The sequence below is a fragment of the Aphelocoma coerulescens genome, chromosome 10, assembly GCF_041296385.1.
Source record: "Aphelocoma coerulescens isolate FSJ_1873_10779 chromosome 10, UR_Acoe_1.0, whole genome shotgun sequence".
Taxonomy (NCBI): Eukaryota; Metazoa; Chordata; class Aves; order Passeriformes; family Corvidae; genus Aphelocoma; species Aphelocoma coerulescens.
Genome location: NC_091024.1, coordinates 19,351,212 through 19,372,307, shown reverse-complemented (window position 1 = coordinate 19,372,307; position 21,096 = coordinate 19,351,212). Strand labels below are relative to the sequence as shown.

Below are 21,096 nucleotides of genomic sequence, written 5' to 3'. Positions count from 1 at the left end.
GCACTGCCCACGCTCGTGACACTGGTGACGCAGTCCATACCTCCAGGTTTAGGAAGGAAAAGCCTCATTCCACTGCTCCAGCAGTGAGACGGAGGGAGGTATGGTGGGGCTGGGACAGTGGGGTGCTGGAGGCTGGACGAGCAGCGGTGGATGCAGAGGTAGATGCTGGGCGAGGAAGGCACAGCGGAGCATCCCTGTCCACCCTCAGCTCCCGGCCGGATTCATGGCCCTGGGCCCTGCAGGCTCCCCCAGAACTTGGGAGGTGGAAGAAGCACCCAGCCGAAAAAGCAGGGGGGATATCCTGCCAGAGCCCAGTGCCAGGATAAAAATACCCTTCCCACGGCAGCCAGCGGAGGGAATTAGAGTGGAATAACCCGCCCGCTGTGGCAGCGGAGGCTGCGGCAGCAGACGGTCGAGGCAGGGCTGGCAGCGAAATGAGCCAGCGCCTGGGAGAAGGGCAGATGGCCCCGCGGACCCCCCGGGGCTGGGAGCCCGAGGGTGACCCCCGAGGTGTCACCCTGGTGGGGGGATGGAAGCCTCGTCTTTGCGCCGGCATCTCCTGGCAGGGCGGTGAGCAGCGTCCGGCTGGGCGGCTCCCCACTGGGAATCACTGCAAGGTACAGGCTGCGCCGGGGGACACAGGGACTCACCGGGCTGCACACGCCGCTGCCACCCCCCAGGCGGGCTCCTGGGCGGGGATGAGCCCGTGCTGGGGGGGACGAGGGCGTGCAGGGTCGGGATCAGCCTTGGGCAGGGATAGCCCCACGGCTGTGGCAGCTGGAGGGATTTCCGAGGGGGACTCACTGCTCCGGACGGACTCTGCCAGCGCCTCCTTGCCCATGGATTGTGCCTCCCGCATCTGCCAAGGGAGAGGGGGCTTTTCCAGCCTTTATCCCCCGCCAGCAGGCTCCTGACCCCCCCCCCCCAGTCATCATACCTTGATCTGATCCTTCAGGTACTCGGCTCGGGCCATCAGGGTCTGGATCTGGGGGAGAAAGAGGACACAGTCGCTCCGGAGCCAGGCCTCCGGGGACGGCTGGGTGTCCAGGGCTGGCACTCACCTCCACATGGAGCAGCTCCCGCCGCCGCCCCGCCGGCTCCGCTGCAGGGGAAAGGGGAACGTGCCACGGGATGAGAGCAGGATCCCTCCTTGCCCTAAAACCCCTGCCACAGTCCCAACTCACCGGCCAGGAGCAGCAGCAGCTCCCCTAGGCTCTGCTGGTACAGCTCCAGGGCGTCACTGTCATCCCTGCCTTCTTCCTCCTGCAAAGACCCAGGGGCTGGCTGTGGCTGGGGGGATCCACCAGGTCGGCACCCTCCCCTTCCCTCGGGGGTGAGGGGACCCCCAAGCCCACCCCCCCAAGCCCACCCCTCACCTTGGCGATGGCAGCTGAAGCCACTTCCAGCGCCGTGCAGAGCCGAGGCTTGTCCTTGGCCATCTCTGCAAGGGGATGCGGCTATAGGGATTGCCCAAAACCTTCACCCTTCAGCCCAAAACTCCACCACTGCCCCCTGCCAGCTCCAACGCTGGGGGATGCTCAAAAATCACCACCTTTCAGGAGCTCTCTGGCCGGGTTTCCTTTCTCCAGGAGGTTCTTGTTGCTGGAGGTGACCAACACCTTCAGCTCCTCTGCTCGGGAGATGTACTGCCCCACCTGTGCACATTTTGGGGGTGAGGAGACCCCGACATGGGGTGCAGAGGATGGGGGTGCTGTCCCCACCCCGTCCAGAGGTTTTGGCTCACCTTGGCCCGGATGGCTTCTTTGCGCCGCGCATCACTTTCATCTGTGGGGGAAAACGACCAAACACTGGGGTGGGTGGGCTGAAAACCGGCCTCCCCCAGGGTGCTGCCCCCTCAAAAATACACCCAGGCCCCACAGAGCCCCTGGGGGGACTCACAGTGCAGTGCTGGCACGAAATACTCCAGGGCTTTGCAGTAGAGGGAGAGGGCGGCGTTGGCGTCTCCCTCCTGATCCTTCCTCACCGCCTCCACCACCAGGTTGGTCTGGGGGACACAAGGGGGGTCTCAGGGCTTGGAACCCCCCCTGCTCCCAGGGAGCAGCCCCCAGCCCCCGCTCACCGCCTTGCTGAGGCTCTCGGGGCCGGGGACATGCTCCATATCCACGAAGGGGTGGGCAAAGAAGCGCTCGAAGGAGATGCGCTTCAGAGGGTCCCTCTCCAGGAGCTGTCCCAAGAGATCCCGGCATTCCAGAGAGAGCTGGGGCCGGCTAGGAAGCTGGGGAAGGAAGGGGCTGAGCCCACTGAGCACTGTGAGAACCTCCCCCAGCTCCATCCCATGCCACGTTACCTCCACAGCCCGCTCGCTGCGGATCTTCTCCTCCAGCTCGGCGAAGGAGCGGGAAGCGAAGGGCGGCTTTCCAAAAAGCGCTTCTGCGGGGGGAAAAGGAGTGGTGGGGGGAGGTGGAGGGGGGGAAACCAGCCCTGGGCAGATCCCTCTGGGAGAATAAAAGCCAAACCCACCATAGAGGATGACGCCCACTGACCACAGGTCCACGCGGGCGTCGTACTGCTGCCGACACACCATCTCAGGGGCCATGTAGAGCGGGGAGCCCCGCAGCACGTGCTGCTCGTCCCACGGGGACATGTACTGAGCAAAGCCGAAATCTGCCAGGCAGAGAGCTCGTGGAGGCACAAGGAGAAGGGATTTCCGCCCTGCCAGTCCCTCCCAGGGAGCTTCCCTGACCTGCCAGCTTCAGCTGGGGGTTCTCCGGGGCGCTCAGGAGGATGTTCTGCGGCTTCAGGTCCAGGTGGGAGATGTTGTGGTCGTGGAGGAACTTCAGGGCGCAGGCTGGGCAGGTGGATGGGCACATGACAGCACAGCCCTGCAGCCCAAAACCCCCGGGAAGGGCCCACACCAGAGCCGGAGTGGGAGCCAGGCGGGGTGTCCTTACCGAGCTGCTGCAGGAAGATGCGTGCCACCTTCTCGGGGAGGAGCCGGCGCATCCGGATGAAGCGGGAGAGGTCCCCCCCGGCGCAGAACTCCATGATCAGGTAGATGTGGTCACTGTCCCACTGCCAGGCAACAAGCCCCCGTCGTGCCACCCCAGCCAGTCCCACCCACACAGGTTCCTCTGCACCAGTTTGCCCAGTTGCTGGCACCCAGCCCCATGGACACACCCTTGGGAAGTCGGGATGGGTCCAAGCCCGAGTAGTTCTGGCTCGGAGGCCCCCCGGGTAGCCCCCAGCCCACCTGGAAGTCCTTGAGCTCCACAATGTTGGGATGGCGGATGGTCTTGAGGATCTCGATCTCTGTCAGCAGATTCTCCACCGATGTCCGGTTCAGGCTCCTCTTGTTCACACACTTGATGGCCACCACCTCACGCGTGTCCCTCTGCCAAGGAGGGGGGCAACCCTGGAGCCCCCTCCCAAAGAGCCACCCTGGGCTGCTCCCCCAGCCCGCCGGATGGGGACGGAAGGGAAGGAACCCCTGCAAGGGGGCTGCGGATGCCATGAGGGGGCTATAGGGGTGGCACCCCATGTGGAGGGCTGGAAAAGCGGAATCCCACAGGAGTGGGGGGGCAGACTGGGGAGCAAAACGGGAACCCCCGCGGCAGGCTCGGCCCTACCTTCCTGTAGGCCTTGTAGACGGTGGCGTAGGTGCCGGAGCCGAGGCGCTCGGTGAGGATGAACTCGTCGAGGCGCGGCGGGGCCCAGCCGGCCCCGGCCATGGCCCCCCCGGACCCCTGGTGCCGGCACTCGGGGCCCGGGAGCCGCTTCCGCCTTCCCGGCGCGCCACGGCCCAGGCCCCGCCCCCTCGGCGCTGACCACGCCCCCGGTCGCCATGGCCACGCCCCCTCAATGCTGACCACGCCCCCACCGCCATGGCCACGCCCACACCGAGTCGTTGCCTCCCATGCCCCGCCCCCAGCCCCGCCCATCGTGGTGGCCCCGCCCCCTCCCGCTGGCACGGGCACCGTGTCTGGACCACGTGAACATTTTTTTATTAATAATTTTTTAAACATTAAAAGATCAGACGCGGGGAGAAAAACCCAATAGTAGAGGAGGAAAAGGGTGTAAAAATGCTGATTTCTGTATCCCAGCGCCCCCCCGCCGCCCCTGGCCAGCAAAGGATGGGGGCCTAATACAACCCCCACCCTGGCACTGGGGCACCAGAAAGCCAAATCTGCATTAAACCCCCTCCCCGACACCCAAAACACGGGGCTGAAGGAGGGAGAGGTGCGAATCTGCCCCCATCCGCCCCTGCGCCTCACCCGCATCCCAAGGGACATCCCACCTTGGGATGCAGCTGAACACACATCAAACCAGTTCCTTCCCAGCTAAAAAAAAATTAAACTCGTGAGGATGAAGGCAGGGAGGAGCCTTCCCGGAGAAAGACTCATTCAAGGTTAGCTGGAGAAGGGCGTCACAGGCACTGTGTGGCCCGGTGTCCTCAGCTGCCCCAACTCGGAGCTGGGAGCCAAACCAAAATCCCTCTTCCCCTCCCTGCCCTGGTTTCGAATCACTGAGAAGACCCATCCCCCACTGATCCCTTCTCCCCCTCTCTGTGCCCAGGGCTGTCACCTGCAGGATCCTCATGGAAGCAAGGGATGAGCCCTGGGGGGACCAGGAGAAATACATCCCCCCACACTCCCCCTTGCTCCCAGATTTTCCTTCATGCCACGTTATTCTGGCTCTCAGGAAGCCAAGCAGTTATGAGGTCAAAATACAGCATTGTGTGAGTGTAATAAACCAACAGTACAGTTTCTGTTCTTAAAATTAACGACATAAACTACATGCACGTTACAAAACCCTCCCAAAACAGCAGATAATCAAATTCTTTGTAGCAAAGGATGAGAGAAGAGAGAGACTAAAATCAAAAACCTGCTACCCCTCATCTTCCTGCTACAGACAGAGTGAAGGGGAGGAATAGACAAACACCCGGAAGGTCCTGGAGAGAGGAATATTTGCCTCAGAGAATGTCTTCCCCCATGTCCCCACACCCAAAAACAAGACAGGGAAAACCAATCATCAAAACCGTAGCTCAGCTGAAGCCAAAAAACCTCTTCTCATCAGGAGTGTCGGCATCACAGAGCTCACATGGTACCCCCAAAAAGTGCATTTTTAGAAAAAAAAAAAATGAAGGTTGGGGAGACGAGGGCAGAGGAAGCAAGAGGGAGGCAGCCCGGGAAGGGCTGGTTTTCCTGGGAAGGGCTAGTTTCCCCGGAAAGCACTCTGTGCAGCTGAGGAGGCTGCCCCGGCCGCTGCGTTCTGGAAGCTCCTGTTGGTGAGGATGCCTTGGGAAAACTCTTCCTGGGCCCTTTGGAAGCTGGCTCCTGTGCGCCGATACAGGGAATGCACCTGGGAACGAAAGGGGAGGGAAGGAATGAATCCGACCAGCGCGTGGCCGTGGGACTGCTGTGCACACCGTGCTTTTCCTTGGCTCTGCTGCTAACCATGGCACCATCCACCTTGGCAGCTGCAGAGGATGGGCTGGAGCCAGCGGCTCCATCGCTCCCAGCACGGGGTGCTGCAGATTGCAGGAGACCTTCGTTTGCTGTAAAATGTGGAGTTCTCAGCAAAATCGCTGGTTTCAGACCCAAAACTCCCCACGCTGTGACGGCACAGACTTAACCCAGCATTTACTGGAGGGCAGGACCTGAAGGTGCCAACAGCATCAGGTATTTCCTTCGAGATAAAAGGAGGAGAAAAGAAGGAAGCACCAACACAAACAGGATCAGCCCAGGCTGTCCTCGCCTTCCCCCAAGCTCCAGTTCTGCTGTGCCTGCAGAAATCCTGACCTGCTGTGGTCAGGCAGGAGGAGGGAGGAGGGCTGTGCTTAGGAGCCAGTGGGAAGGCACTCGCTGGGATCCCACCAGGGCTTGACCAGCCCCACAACGCTGTGGGAGCAGTGACTGAAAGGCCCTGGACCCTGAACAGAGCCACGGCCACCTCTGCTCTGCCAGCTCCAGGCAGGACAAGGGGCAATGGTCTGAAACTGCCAGAGGGCAGGGTTAGATGGGGCATCAGGAAAAAATCCTTCTCTGTGAGGGTGGGGAGGCCCTGGCACAGGGTGCCCAGAGAAGCTGTGGCTGCCCCTGGATCCCTGGCAGTGTTCCAGGCCAGGCTGGACACTGAGCTTGGAGCACCCTGGGACAGTGGAAGGTGTCCCTGCCCTTGGCAGGGGGGGAGTAAGATGAGCTTTAAGGTCCCTTCCAACCCAAATCACTCCATGATTCTACAGCTCCAAAGGGAGGCTCCTTCCCACTTCAAGAGTGTCCAAGAAATTTGGCACTGATGCAGGAAGCACAAACAAAAATACTTTAATTAAAACCTCTTGACCCACCAGTGCCCTGATCCCGTCATCATTCCCAGATGGGTGAATGGAGGCGTCAAACCCAGGACCCCTGGGAGCAGCCTGAGCTCTGCTGGCCTCCAAGCCACTCACCTGCTTGAGGAGGAAGAGGGAGAGGACGGCGCAGAGCGTGAAGAACGCTGCCACCACCATCATGATCACCACCACGGCCAGGTTCCCGTGCACCTCCGACAGCGCCGCGATCCAGCCGCTGGCAGGGAGAGGAGAGCGGGCTGAGCATGGACAGCATTCCAGCACAGCACCAGATGGAGCACAGGAGGGACAGGCACCCACACGTGCTTCAGGGGAAGGTTACAGGGGAGTGATAACAAGCTGTGGAAACAGGAGCCTGGAGCTCATCCAGGGCCTTGTTTTGGGGATAGAGTTTCCATTAGCATTGTTAGAGGAGGATTGTGCTCATCCCACCCACCTTCCAGCCCTGTGCCCTCCCCTCAGGCAGCAAAATCAATACCCTTGGCGCCAACAGTGACTTCCATGGGCACCTTCTCAAAATTCAGCCAAGTGGGGTAAAGATAGGCCAGAACAGCTAAATTGGAAGGGATCAGCTGGCAGGTCTGGAGCCGGGACCTGTGTGTCACCCTGACAGGGATGTAAGGCTTTGGGAGCAGGAGGAAGAGGCAGGAAGGGATGGAGGTGGTGAAACCCTGGCACAGAGAGGCTGTGGCTGCCCCATCCCTGGAACTGTCCCAGGCCAGGTTGGACAGGGCTTGGAGCAGCCTGGGATAGTGGAAGGTGTCCCTTGGCAGGGGAGTGGAATATGATCAGTTTTAAGGCCCCTTCCAACCCAAACCAGTCTGTGATTCCACAATTCTAAGTTACAGACACTGGGAGCTGTTGAAGGGAAGGGGCAGGGAGAACTCAAGGAGTTACCAGTGCTTGGCTGTGGCTGAAAATACCAAGACACCTCACTCTGAACACCTTCCTGGGTGCTGGAGAAAGGAACCTTTCCAACTGCTAAACCAAGCACGCCGTGTGCCACCAGGAGAGGGGGAACGGAGCGAGCCAAAGGGTCCCATCCGACGTGTGGCACCGCTTCTCGCGGCTCAGGGAAGTGGGAAGGCACACCATGCGCTGCAGCCAAAAATATCCGCGCTGTCTGGCGGGAGGAAACGGAGCAGAAAGCTCCAGGCAGCCTCTCCAAGCCAGACTAAACCCAGAGTGCCCCCTCCCCGTGACTCAGGCAGCGGGGGGAGGCCAGGGACAGCTCTGCCCACGAGCCCTTCCGCAGGCAGCGGGCAAAAATAGACAGCAGCTCCCACCTGAAGGCTTCCCCTCGGGAGAACCACCACGGGCTGCTAACCTTTTCCCTGTGCTCCCTAACTGCGGAATCAGAGCAGCAAGGCGAAAGGAAAGGCCGTGCTCTCCCTGCAGAGCACAGCTGCCGGCACGAGGCTGCTGGACCCACTCCAGAAGCCCAGGCTCACCCTTCTGGACAATGTCACTGAGAAAGGGCGAGGCTAAAACCCTCTCTGCTTATCTCAGCCCACCACCAACACATCCCAGAGAAATTCAGGAAGAGCTTGGGGACAGAGTCAGGCTGGTGGCAGCAGTATCTAGCTGAGCAGTACCCGGATTTCAGGTCAGAGATCCCTCAGCCCCACATGACTGGCAGGGAAAGCTCCAGTTTAAACAAGGCAGGTCTGGTTCACACTAGAGGAGCAAATATGATCTGTGCTGAGTGAGGGAGAAGGCGACAGAAGAGGCATGGAAGAGTTATCACAGAATCACAGAATGGTTTGGGTTGGAAATGGCTTCAAAATGATCACATTCTACTCCCCTGCCATGGCAGGGACACCTTTGACTGGACCAGGTCACTCCAAGCTCTGTCCAACCTGGCCTTGGACACTTCCAGGGATGGGGCAGCCACAGCTCCTCTGGACAACCTGTGCCAGGACCTCAGCACCCTCATGGGGAAAGATTCCTTCCCAACATCCAGTAATTCACACAGTCCCATCTGCACTGAAGCCGCCAAGGAACGTGCTTTGCTGGGATTAGGATGGGAAGAGCAGAGCAGGGAGGCGGCCCAGCTGGGACCTGCCACGGCTGTGCCTGGGATGAGAGAGGAAAACCACAGGAGAAAGAACAGGCAGCTGTCAGAAACAGGCCCCAGAGCTCCTGCCAGCCACAGCCCTGGTGAGAAAAAGGATCTGTGGCACGGCAGGCAGCGAAGCCAAGCTTACCTGTCTCCCCAGCCAGGAATTCCGACAGCCTGGATGATGTAGATTGCTATTTGGCAGAAGAAGACGAAAAAGAAGACGAAGAAGCTGAAGGAGCTGTCAGACCTGCAGGAGAGATGGCAGCAGGAGTGAAACCCGTGATCCCTGCACTGAGTCCCTGCTCCTAGAGGGGGGGAACAACTTCAGTGAACTCCCTTCTCCAGGGAAGAGCTCCTGAGGAGAGGTGATCTGGAGAGGAATTGGGCACCCAAAAGTGTCCATTGCAAATCCAACATTCTGCCCAGTGCAGGATGGAGTGAAGGCAGCTCCCTCCACAAATGCAGCGTGCTCAACATCAATGCACCAAACAGTGTCTCAGAAATGAATAAAGCGAATAAAAAATGAATCAAAAGCACCCTGTGTCTGCCTAGGCTTGGGTTTCAGGATGAAAAAGGATCACCATAATTAAGTTCTATCAGACAGATCTAATATGTTTAGTAACATAGTGGTTTGAGTTTATCTAATGATGCAAAGAGCTGGAAAAATCCTGCAGGCAATACACGATGGGAACAGATAGACCCAAAGCTCCTCCCACTAAGAGATACATCCCCGTTACAGAAAAAAACCCAGCACTTGCCTGAAAGCCTTGTAAATTGGTCGGTACCAACAGAGAAAGGCACAAGGGGTGAATAAAATTAACCACAGAATCGAGAGACCAAAGTCTACTCCTCTGCTATTGTCGACTGTGAACCACGCCAGGCAAGCGAGCAGGTTCAGGAGCAGGGTGATGGAATGCACTGTTTGGGGTGGGAGAGAGAGAGAAAAAACATCAGCAAGCTCTTGTGAACTCCAAGGCAGCCCTAACCTCTCACTGAACACAGGGAGAGCTGCAGAAATTAAGGTGACTTTGGGCCATCTAATTTCCCTGCCCCCCTTGGAGAGGAACCACAGCTTGACCTAAGAAGCTCGTCTGACCCTGATGCTTACGGCCAAATCTTAAATAACTGTTCAAGCCTCCATTAAACAATTAAAATTCTGTCATGAACGAGCTATTCCCAAAGCATAAACTTGGGGTTCTTCACATTTACCTTCATAAGAAAGGAGGGAAACATGATTTTAGCCTTGCAGACAACACCACCAGAATTCACTGTGTGACAGAGCTCAGCTTTTCACACAGAACCTCCTCAGAAAGGATTCTGACCGCCGTTCGAGCCATTAACTTACACATCCACAAGTAATAGAGCATCTTGCATATCCGCTGGTAGTCAGCTGGGATGTCTGCAGAAAAATCCTGATAGAAGCACGGCTTGATGGGACACTTCTTGGGAAGAGGCGGCCAGTTGTTCTGCCTCGCTGTGGAAGGGAGGAAGGAGCAGCTCTTCACTTGCTCTTCTCTCGCTGAAAGACTAATTCACACCCCAGAATTTCCAAGCAGCCGTCCAGCTATTGTTTAATTCATCCATGAAACCCTTGGCAGAGCCCAGGGGGTGGTCAGTTCCTACGGCTGAGCAGGCAGCACAGCAGGAATGGGATGAACTGCTGGCAGACCAGCCGTGTGTGGGGGTTTTCCCTTGAGGGAGGCAGAATTCCGCTGCACTGGCCAAAGGGCCATCACAACCACCATCCCTCAGCCCTGCACGCCCAGATTCAGCCACTTCAAACCAAGATTGGGGGAAATATTGGGTTCCTGTGGTTAAGAGAGCCTTGAGGCTGAAAAGAAGAGCTTTGCTGCTCTCAGTGAGAAGCCTCAGCGTGGCAGTGTCACTCACCAGCTCTGACACGGGGACAGATCGGTGTCTGAAGCTTTTGGTGGTGAAAGGCAGCTCAGAGCACACTCGAGGGCAGGGACCCAGCAGAGCTGCCTCCAGCACCCCACCTCTGAGCTGCCTTCCTATCATGGAAGCTGTGGGATGCCAGGCACTGTCCCAGAAGGGTTGCCACAGGGGGACTGGAGTTTTCCTGGCAAACCAAGCAACGCAGGCTGCCCTGGGCCCCCAGGGAGGGCAGGCAGGAGTCAGTACTCACGGTCAATGCTGGCTGCATGGCTCTGCAGCTCCCTTTCCTTCTTCTCCAGCTCAGCTGCCTTCCTCTCTAGCTCTGCCTGCTGCTGGAGCAGCCCTGCCTGTGCCGCTGCAGCCACGGCCTGGAGAGGAGACAGAGAGATCAGAGGGGTCAGCCCTGCCCGGGGCCGGGCTGCGGTGGCACCACCAGGTGCCAGGCTGGGAGGGAAGCAGGGCACAGAGTGACACAAAAGCTCAGCCTCAGACGTCTTGATTCTGCCACTGGAGGACAAAATCAAATTATCCTGCAGGGGGATAGGGCTGGGAGAGCCCTCAGGAGGCTCATCCACAGCTTCTTCTACCCCTCAGTTCACCTCACTGCTCTGAGCACCTCACAAGAGTGGTGAGCAGGGCTCCTGGGCTTGCCAGGACAATTCCCTTGCCAGCTTGGAGAGGAAGGGCAAGACAGCTGCCTACCACACCTCTTAAGGATCTCTTCTGTTTGGTATTCTGAGGAAAGATTCTTTCTGCCAGCAGCCTCAGTTCTTTGGATGAGGTGGTCCTGGCAGTCAGGTACTTACATTTATGCTCCTGGCACAGAGCGTGTCTGACCAGACACCAGAACGAAGCTAAAAGCATTAGCAGGATACATTCCAGGGTTTCCAGAGGGAAGCCAGAGCCAACAGGACACAAGGCAAAGCGAGCTCTGCCACCAAAGGGACAGGGAAGGAGATAGAAGAAGGACTGCATGAGTGTATTCCCTATAAAGATCCACCTCGCAATTGCAAGCTGAAAAGATCACCTGCAGCTTCTCAGTCACCACCTCGGGGAACCCCGCTGCCCTGTACTCCCAGAGGCCCTGGGAGCTCGTGGAGGCTGGGAAGGCAGCAGAGAAGAGCCATACCTGTGGAGTGGGCTCCACGGACGTCTGCAGAACGGCCGGCTGCGAGTGGCCCGAGGGCTGTGCCGCCGGCGTCGTCCGCGCCGCATTCGTCTGCACAGAGACCAAGGCAACCAGGTAAAAACATGGCAGGAGAAACACAGCGGGCTCTTGGTGAATTGTTTAAACCACAAATCCTGGCTTCCTGTCCTCCTCCTCCCACCTGGCTCACGGCAGCAGCCAGGGAATATGGATGAGGCTCTCCCAGCCATCCATCAGTGGCACCGCCAGGACCGCTCAGCTCCCAGCCCAGGGACCAAATAAATCCTGCTGCGTCCTGCCACAAACCATCTTCCCCTTCACACTTCACGTGGCTTCCCTGCGAGTCAGCAGCCAGCTGGAGAGGAGCTGTTCCACACCAGTGGAGAGCTCCAGCTGGGAGCTTATTAGTGCTCCAGTGCAGGAGCAATTGCCCGCTCCTGCGTGCCACGAGCCACATTCCATGGGGAAATCAGCTGAGAATCCCTCTTTTTGTAAGCTGTGCCTATCAAGGGAACTTCTACACCACTAAAACCACCACCAGGTACGCAGAGCACAAAGACATGTGGCACGTACCAGCTGGGAGCTCTCGGAAAAGGGGTTGAATTCATCCAAGCCACTTTGGCTGGTGTTTGTGAGCTGTGTCACCGAGGGGTCCTGGAGGGAGAGAGCACAAGGATAAATCAGCATTGCATACAGGGTATCATCACTTACAGCATTACATTGTCCAGTCTGGAAAAGGCCTTTAAGAACATCAGGTCCATCCTATCTGTGCTGCCTGCCTTCTATCTGCTCGTTAGCTGGGAATTGAAGGTGGTGAAACACATCCCTGCCACAGGGGGATGGCCCTAGCTGGCATGGAATTTAAATATCCAAGGAGGTGACTACCAGCAAGGCAAGATTTGTGAGCAGAAATAATCTCCTGTTCAGCCAAGAGGTATGTCTGAACAACCACAACGTGCTTTGTGCAGGTTACTTCTGCTCACCTACAGCGAGTTATTCCTAATTTCCAGGGATCTGGATTCATCCACCCATGATCAGCAGGTTGCTGGGCCTCACAAAGCAAGCATGGAGCCACAAAGTACAGTAGAGCCACACAAAACGAGGTTTTAGATATGACTGATCCTGGCTGAGAGATGCCAGCAAGCTAAAATGCCAATGATTGCTCAGGAGAAGCGAAACACTCAGGAAAATTGAGCTGGAGGTGTGACACCAATTATTTAAAGGAGGTTTTAATGCTGCTGGCATAACAGCTCTCACTTCTGCTCACAGCACCTCCCACTTGTCTCCATCAAACCCTCTGATGTTTAAAAACAGGCTCTCTGCACCTCTGAGAACACCTCTCTGCCCTCACCTGCACTGCACGCAGCTGTTTCTATCTCCTCTTTTCTACACACTGCTTTCCATGCAGAGATTCCTCTCAGACAGCCAGATGTTGCCCTCTGGAGCTCCTCCCCGCAGTTATTCCAGAAACAAGGCCCTTTTGAACTCGGCAATCCTCCTGCCTGGCAACCCGAGAGCTGGGTGTGGGTCAGAAAATTAAAAAGTGGCTCCTTATCCCTCCCTCAGCAACTCGAGTGTCCAGACCAGTCCTCGTAATTTAGTGCTTAATGGGGTGAGAAGCAACCGAGGCTGCGCCGGGGCGTGCAGGGGCTGCCGGAGCCGGCGTGCTGCAGGAAAACCCCTCTGGAGCCATTCCCGGGGTTCTAGCGCAGCCTTCTGCCGAGCAGGATGCACACGGAGCAGTTAATGAGTAGCTCCCCGGCTCCTGCACGGCAGGCACTCCCTGCCAACAGGTCGCACTCGTTTGTGAATCACCCCGGGCTGAGGCACGGCGCGTTCGGAGCACTCGGATGCTGCTCGGGGAGGAAGGGCTGCAAAAAGTGGGAAGAACCGGCAGGACTGCCATGCTGGAAATCAAACGTGCTTTTGTTTCGCTCCTGACTCCTCTGGAAGCTTCAGCTGTGCAGAGATAAGGGCTGTCAGCACAAGTTTACACTTCCCCTCACACACGACCGTGCTGCACATCAGCACAAACTCTTCAGTCCAGAACATGTGAGCCCCAGCTGGACTAAAGTCCAGCAGAAAACAACTGCACAAGGAAGAGAAACTCCCTTCAAGGCATGGGAGGTGGAAAGTGAAAGCTGCATGACCCTCTGCAGAGCCCGGGTGGTCAGGCTGGCAGGAAAGCACTCAGGAATAAGGAGGAATGCTACAGTACCACCATAAAACACACATTATACTTCCCTGGGCTCACCTCCACCCCAAAAGAAAGTGGGAGGCTCTCCAAGGGCAGGGAGAGCAGCACCACTGCTTCAGCTGCACCACGGTTTGACTCCCAAGGCAGACAAGCTCTCATCTCACTGCACAGCTTTTAAAAAAATCACTTAATTAGGCCGTAAGGCCGAGGCCCAGCAGCTCGGCTTAACTCGCCTGCTATTGTGCAAGTGTGTCTAAAATAGGAACCCAAAGAGGAGGGAATGTGCAACAAAGCTGAAGTGTTTAGACATGTGCCTGGGTAGGGCAGGAAGGAAAGCAGAGGGTGATACACAGGCAGCAGCTTCCGTGAGCCCGGAGCAGGCAGCGTGCGGGATGAGCGAGCACCAGGAACGCAGAGATACGAGGAGGTGCCCACAAACTTCATGTTTTACAGTTATTTTCTGCCAGCTACGCAGCAAAAGGCAGCTGAGCCTCCTGAAACAAGCATGGGCCTGGTCCTTGGAAGGGATCAGGAGACAGGGATTTAATTCAGAACCGCTGGGAGCCACAGGAGGTGTGTCCAGCCACAAAGCTCACAAATCAATGGCTCGACCTGCGGGATGCCAGCGAGCAGATCCCATTTGTTGCCCTTCCACCAGCACTTCCTCAAGTGCCAGGGATGTGTGATGCCATATTTCATGGCTTCAGATGCCCCCAGCACAGAGTAACTCCACATCTCAACCAAACTGCACTGCCATGAATATTAAAACTATTTTCAAATGCAGCAAATAGGAAGCTGCTGTCGCGCTGCTGAAAGGTTTGGATACAACAGGTTTGTGCAAGAAATTCTATTTTTTCTTTTCCTTCTGTTCCCACGGATTAAAGAAACAAAATGAGAGGCCTCTCTAGATGAGATCAAGGAAAAAGAGCTCAACCTAGAATCACCTGGAACTTAACACAGTTGTCAAAACATCACAGGTTTGCCCCAAATATAACCAGTCCTGCAGACTCAGAGTGCTGCCACTGCCTGGAAGATGCACCGAGAGAAATCTTGAGGGTTTTATTATCGATATCTCCGAAAAGGATGGAAGTTTCCAGCTCTGTCTGAGGCTTGGACCAAAGTTTTGGAGACAGCAGCCACTTCCAGCAGGTTACTAGATAAAGGAAGGAAGTTAATCATCTCTCATTAACTGGTTACAATAAGTAACAGAGAAGCCAGAGATATTTTTAACAGGATCAAAGCAGCTTATTTTACACAAAGCTTAACAAACAGCATGAACAAAGTCTCCCAAAAAGGCAAAGATCCTGGTCACATCAGGACTGGAGGAGGACAAAGAACTGAACTGGGATCCCCAGCGAGGAGGGACAACCCTGGTGCTGTGGCAAGAGAGATCCACCAGCTGGGAGGGTGAGGATGCTTCTGCTCCTTCCAGAGCACATGGAAGGGGGTGTCAGTGGGACTTTATCACCCCAGCACAGAGCCAACACCTGGGTCCAGCCCCTGGCAGGGAACAGGCTGTCCCACAGGCTGGGATTGCATTTCAAATCAGACCAACAAGGCTTCGAGGCTCCAGCAAGCAGCAGTCAAAAATTCTTCACAACCAGCTGCTGGGGACTGGGGAAATTTTCTTGGAAAAAAAAAAGGCAAGACAAAACCTCACAGTCCTGAAAGGAGGCTACAGAACCTTCCACAAGGAGCAGGTGAGCTGCAAAGAGCCGTCACAGGGGAATCCAGGGTGGGACATACGTTGGTCGTCCTTAAGAAGTGAGCCTGACATGGGAGTTACCAGCTGGAAATCACCTTCGACCTCTTTTTGTTTGAACAGTGAATAAAGAGTGAGCACGGCCCTGTTCTGTCAGATACCAGGACAGCTTTAATGTGCACAAAGCACAGGGAGATGACAAGAAAGATGGAGACGGACCTTTTATAAGGGCCAGAAGTGACAGGACAAGGGAGAATGGCTTCAAACTGACAGAGATCAGATTGAATATTAGGAGATTCTCCCCTGTGAGGGAGGTGGAGCCCTGGCACAGGGTGCCCAGAGCAGCTGTGGCTGCCCCTGGATCCCTGGCAGTGCCCAAGGCCAGGCTGGACATTGGGCATTGGAGCACCCTGGGACAGTGGGAGGTGTCCCTGCCCCTGGCAGGGGGCGGGACTGGATGAGCTTTAAGGTCCCTTCCAACCCAAACAATTCTGTGATTCTAGGAATATGTATTTCCTCAGAGCTGCAGCAACAAATCCCATGTCCATGAACAGCAATATATTCCACCCCTCAGAACAAACATCAGAGTAACACGATCGTCCCCACCCGTACCATTCCTCAGAGTCACAAGACCATGTTAAAATAAAAGTGAGGAAGAAGAGAAAGAATTTTTTCACTCTGATTCCTCAAAAGACTCAGCTTCACCAACAAAGAAATCCAAGGTCAGGAAAACACTCCTTCCTGTGGATCACATCCCAGCCAAGCAGCAGAGGCGAGGCTGAGCTCACAGACAGGAGCCCAAGGCCAGACACTGATTTTCACACCACCGCACAGGCACTGTGTCCCAGAGGCCGTTCCAGGCCAACTCCCTGCATAAATGACCCCAATTTGCAGAGGTTAATCCCAGAGAGAAGAAACCCAGTGAACACAGACCAAGTCCTCAGTGACCTTAACAGGAATCTCCTGCTTTGAGCCATGAAATCCAGAGCTTTGCCTTAGGAAGTCACTCTTAAGAGCTGAAGCACCTTAAAAACAGACCCAGAGAGAGTCAGCGGACAACCAGACCACCAGGCAGCACGACCAAGAGAGCTCCAGCAATGGATTATTCTTAACAAGCCTACAGCTCAGGCATTCACAGCTGCTGTGCATCCTGAGAGGCAGGACACCCTCTCCCCACTGCCTCTGGAGGTGAGGCGAGACCGTGCCTGGCTGCAGGGGTGGGGAGAGGCCCCTCCTCGAGGCGAGGAGCAGCCCGGTCCGGGCACAGAGCGGGCGGGACCGCGGGGGCCACAGCGCTCATGGGTGACCTGCGGGGAGCTGGGCAAGGGCGACGGGACCCCCGGCCCTGGCCCCGCGGGGGACTCGGGACCCCCTGTCCGGGCTAGAGGGGGACACAGGGAAGGGGGAGAGAGAAGGGAGACGAGACCCTCTGCTCCGGCCAGACGGGGATGCAGGGAGGGGGAGCGGGACCCCCGGCCCCGGCGGGAGGGCGGGCACGAGGATGGGGCGTGCAGAGAAGGGGGACGGGATCTCCGGCCACAGCTGGGGGACGGGGAAGGGGAGCGGGACCGCCGGTGCGGGTGGGGGTTCGGGCAGGGGGTCCCGGGCCGCCCCCGGGGCCGAGGGTCGCGGCCGCCGCACGCCCCCCTGGTCCCGCCCCCTCGCGCTGATTGGCCGCGGCGCGGAGCAGCGGCTCCGCCATTGGCCGGCGGCGCTTCAGTCAGTGCCACGTCCCGGCGTGCGGGGCACGGGGGGCCGGGCCGGGCCGGGCCGGGCCAGGGGGTCCGCCCGCGCCCCGCGCCCACCTGGAAGGGGTTGATGTCCACCGGGTCGGCGAACGGGTTGGTGTCGAAGCCCGACATGGGCGCGGTCCGCTCCGCTCCGCTCCCGCCTCCGCCGCTGCTGGCGCTTCCGGGGCAGCCGCGTGACCGGGAGCCGCGTGACGTCACGGCGGCGCGTACAGCTCGCGCGGGGTTAACCCTATGGGCGTGGCCGCGTGACGTCACGGCGGCGCTTATAGCCGGCGGGGGAGGGGAGGGGAAAGGGAGGGGGGCAGGTCCTGCCCGGCCGAGCCATGGCGGAGATCCGGGGTGAGCGGGGCACCCACCGCCCGCGGTGGGGATGGGGGCCCCGGGCTGGGCCACGGGGATGGGGACCCTCCCCACCGGGACCCCCCCGGGGCAATGGGGCAGTGGGCCCGTGACTCCTGCTCCCGGCCCGAGCACCCCCAAATCGCCGTGTGATTGTTGAAAATCATTCCCCCATATGCTCTCTCCTCCCAAGCCCGTGGTCCTCTCCCTCCCTGACACCCTCTCACCCTGCCCCGGGGGCTTTGGGGGTGTCCGGAAGGATTTTGGGGGGGTTCTTTCTGTGCCCTGCTAACATTTGACTTCCCTCCCGCAGTGTTCCCCCTCTCCTGCGTGGTGCAGAACTATTCCTGGGGGAAGGTGGGCCTGGAAAGCGAGGTGGCCAAGCTGGTGGCCAGTGGTGACCCCCTGATCCAGATCCAGCCTGACCAGCCCTACGCAGAGGTGAGTGTGTCTGTGTGTCCATTCTGTCCGTGTCTCCGTCCCATCAGTGTGTCCATCCCTGTGTCCATCCCACCCGGCTGTGGCTCTCACCATCCTGTGTCCTATCAGGATGTGATGCTGACCCCCAGCTGTCCCATGTCCCCTGGGGGGTGCCTGGGTTGGAGAGAAGCCCGGCATGACTCAGCCCCCGAGGGAGCTGCCAAGGATCATCTCCGGGGCCAAGCAGCCTCTGGAAAAGCCCAAGTCATCCTCGTTGGCTGCCCGGCTCAGGGTGCCATCTGTCTGTTGGTGTCTCGCAGCTGTGGATGGGCACACACCCCCGGGGCGATGCCCTCATCCGGGATAACCGCATCCCCCAAAAGACCCTGGGCCAGTGGATCTCCGACAACCCTGCCTGCCTGGGGGCGAAGGTGAAGGATGCCTTCCAGGGACAGCTGCCCTTCCTGTTCAAGGTGCTCTCGGTCAACACCGCCCTGTCTGTCCAGGCGCACCCCAACAAGGTAGGGAGAGCCCCGGATGCGCAGCCCAGCTGGACCCCGTGTCCCTGGGGAGGTCACCCAGCTCCTTTCCCCCCTCTCCAGGAGCTGGCAGCGAAACTCCACGCCCAGTTCCCTGAGCACTATCCCGACGCCAACCACAAGCCCGAAATGGCCATCGCCCTCACCCCCTTCGAGGGCATGTGTGGCTTCCGGCCTGTGGAGGAGATTGTCTCCTTCCTTCAGAGTAAGGATGGAGGGTGCGTGGTCAGACCCTGGAGTGGGGACGGTGGCCGTGCTCCCTTGGGGTGGGGATGGTGGCCATGCTCCCTTGGGATGGAGTTCAGGGTGGGGATGGTGGCTGTGCTCCCTTGGGATGGGGTTCAGGGTGGGGATGGTGGCCATGCTCCCTTGGGATGGGGTTCAGGATGGGGATGGTGGCCGTGCTCCCTTGGGATGGGGTTCAGGGTGGGGATGGTGGCCATGCTCCCTTGGGATGGGGTTCAGGATGGGGATGGTGGCTGTGCTCCCTTGGGATGGGGTTCAGGGTGGGGATGGCGGCCGTGCTCCCTTGGGATGGGGTTCAGGGTGGGGATGGTGGCCGTGCTCCCTTGGGATGGGGTTCAGGGTGGGGATGGTGGCCGTGCTCCCTTGGGATGGGGTTCAGGGTGGGGATGGTGGCCGTGCTCCCTTGGGATGGGGTTCAGGGTGGGGATGGTGACCGTGCTCCCTTGGGATGGGGTTCAGGGTGGGGATGGTGGCTGTGCTCCCTTGGGACGGGGTTAAGGGTGAGGATGGTGGCCATGCTCCCTTGGGGTGGGCATGGTGGCCGTACTCCCTTGGGTTAGGGTTTGGGGTGTGGATGGGGGCTGTGGTCCCTTGGGATGGAGTTCAGGGCGAGGGCAGTGCTCCCCCAGGATGGGATTCAGTGTGGGGATGGTGCCTGTGCTCTCCTGGGATGGGGGTGCTGCTTCTGACTGGGGCTGTTCTCCCCTGGGATGGGGGTGCTGGGGCTGTGTTCCCCTGGGGTGGGGGACCGGCTCTGACTGGGGCTGGCCCCGCAGACGTCCCTGAGCTGCGGGCGCTGATCGGGGAGGTGGCAGCAGAGCAGCTGGAGCGCAGTGGGAGCGACGACCCCCGCGGGGTCTCGGCCGCCCTCCGCGTGTGCTTCACCCGCCTCATGAAGAGCGAAAAGAAGTTCTTTGTGGACCAGCTGAACATGCTGGTGAGGAGGATCTCCCAGGAAGGTGAGTCCTGGCTGTGACACCCCAAACTGGTTCTAGGGGCTGTGTTTAGGGGAGAGGCCGGGGCACCCCCAGCTCCCTCCCCGTGTTGGGCCTGGTCTCTTCCTGCGCAGTGGCGGAAGGGAAGGACACGTCAGGGAGCAATGGAGACCTGCTGCTGCGGCTGCACTCCCAGTACCCGGGGGACATCGGCTGCTTCACCATTTATTTCCTGAACCTGGTGAGGCTGGAGCCAGGGGAGGCCATGTTCCTGGGAGCCAACGAGCCCCACGCCTACCTGCACGGAGGTGAGCGTCGGGGGGGCTCTCCTAACCCAGCATCCTGCACGGACTGGCTGTGGGAACATGTGGAAGGGCTGGGGTGGGCTGACAGCACTGCCTCGTCCCTGCAGACTGCGTGGAGATCATGGCATGCTCGGATAACACGGTGCGTGCCGGGCTCACCCCCAAGTTCATCGATGTGCTCACCTTGTGTGAGATGCTCAACTACACACCAGCACCCAGCAGCTCCAAGATCTTCCCGGCTGCGCAGAGCCAGCTCGATCCCAATGTCTACCTCTATGACCCACCCGTGCCAGACTTTACCATCATGAGGATAGAGGTGAGCGATGACAGATCCGTGCTGGGGACACCGGCTGGGCTCCAGGTGGGACACCCCGGTGCTGGCTGGGGGTCGCTCACCTTTGTAATTAGTGTCCCGGCAAGAAGGGAGGGATGCTCGGGCATAATGGGCTGCTTGGCTCTTTATCTCTCCCCTGTTCCCTCTGCCTGGAGCCTGTTTGCCTTCTCCAGCAGCTCTGGGCAGAGGGAGAACCAGGAGGAGGTCTTGACTGTCCTGGGCTTGGGCTGCTGCAGGCACAGCAAAGGGGTGGGAATGGGGACAACCCCCTTCCAGCTCTCCAGGGAGGAGGAAAGCTGAGGAACACTCCAGCCACAGTGACATTTCCCTTGGCAGGTCCCTGCCTCCATCAAGCTGTACCTCATCTCTGCCATGGACTCTGCCAGCATCTTGCTGGTGATCCAAGGGACAGCCGTGGGCACCTCCACAGCCGCAGCCTCTGAGATGTCCCTGCACCGTGGCTCCGTGCTCTTCATCTCGGCCAACGAGAGCATCTCCCTCCACCTCTCCTCACCCGATGGGATGCTGCTCTTCCGAGCCTGCTGCCTCCTCTGAGCAGGACCTGGGACACTTCCTCCACATCACTCCATGTTTGAGTAGATAGAAACTGGTGTGGGCAAAGTCTTCTCGCTTGAAAGTTTTCCCTCCACCTATTAAATCCCCAAACCAGCCCTGATGTATAGAAAGAGCACGTCCATGGATCGACTCCTTGGATGTGGCACGGAGCACACTGAGGCTTTCTGCTGCTTCTGGTGGGCTCTTCCCAAGCCTGGCTGATGGCAGCCAGTGTCACCCTTCCCTGGCTGTAAAAGGGGGCTGCGTGGGGGGGTGATGGAGCGGGAGAGCCTCCAGTGCTGTGAATAAAGAGGTGACTTTGTCCCTGGCAAAGGGCAGCGTGCTGGAGGGAGCAGGAGGA

The 21,096-nt window shown here is 58.5% G+C and overlaps 3 protein-coding genes across 7 annotated transcripts; 1 reads left to right on the top strand and 2 right to left on the bottom strand.

Annotated features, from left to right (window-relative positions):
- Positions 1-518: 518 nt before the first annotated feature.
- ULK3 (unc-51 like kinase 3) lies at positions 519-3,760 on the bottom strand. 3 transcript variants are annotated; one of them, XM_069025974.1, is made up of 16 exons: positions 3,588-3,760; positions 3,212-3,352; positions 2,913-3,033; positions 2,705-2,809; positions 2,482-2,625; positions 2,309-2,391; positions 2,081-2,236; positions 1,900-2,005; positions 1,745-1,785; positions 1,553-1,655; positions 1,377-1,441; positions 1,185-1,263; positions 1,062-1,102; positions 938-985; positions 805-859; positions 519-624 (listed from the first exon to the last, which is right to left on the bottom strand). In XM_069025974.1, the coding sequence occupies exons 1-16, from the start codon at positions 3,687-3,689 to the stop codon at positions 608-610; spliced, it is 1,407 nt and encodes a 468-aa protein (XP_068882075.1). In that variant the 5' UTR covers positions 3,690-3,760; the 3' UTR covers positions 519-607. The 3 variants fall into 3 exon arrangements, with proteins under 3 accessions (XP_068882075.1, XP_068882074.1, XP_068882076.1); XM_069025973.1 differs by having other exon boundaries at positions 2,309-2,625; XM_069025975.1 differs by lacking the exon at positions 2,081-2,236.
- Positions 3,761-3,941: 181 nt separating this feature from the next.
- On the bottom strand, positions 3,942-17,255 carry SCAMP2 (secretory carrier membrane protein 2). Its single transcript, XM_069025368.1, has 9 exons — positions 17,117-17,255; positions 11,986-12,066; positions 11,395-11,484; positions 10,516-10,633; positions 9,715-9,843; positions 9,128-9,287; positions 8,515-8,616; positions 6,407-6,524; positions 3,942-5,319 (listed from the first exon to the last, which is right to left on the bottom strand). The coding sequence occupies exons 1-9, from the start codon at positions 17,171-17,173 to the stop codon at positions 5,173-5,175; spliced, it is 1,002 nt and encodes a 333-aa protein (XP_068881469.1). The 5' UTR covers positions 17,174-17,255; the 3' UTR covers positions 3,942-5,172.
- MPI (mannose phosphate isomerase) lies at positions 16,057-21,068 on the top strand. 3 transcript variants are annotated; one of them, XM_069025366.1, is made up of 8 exons: positions 16,057-16,499; positions 17,715-17,842; positions 18,142-18,342; positions 18,424-18,565; positions 19,383-19,565; positions 19,676-19,849; positions 19,954-20,162; positions 20,517-21,068. In XM_069025366.1, exons 3-8 carry the CDS (start codon positions 18,148-18,150, stop codon positions 20,733-20,735), a joined length of 1,122 nt encoding a protein of 373 aa, XP_068881467.1. In that variant the 5' UTR covers positions 16,057-16,499; positions 17,715-17,842; positions 18,142-18,147; the 3' UTR covers positions 20,736-21,068. The 3 variants fall into 3 exon arrangements, with proteins under 3 accessions (XP_068881467.1, XP_068881466.1, XP_068881468.1); XM_069025365.1 differs by lacking the exon at positions 16,057-16,499 and adding an exon at positions 17,363-17,401; XM_069025367.1 differs by lacking the exons at positions 16,057-16,499; positions 17,715-17,842 and having other exon boundaries at positions 18,178-18,342; positions 18,424-18,578.
- Positions 21,069-21,096: the final 28 nt, after the last annotated feature.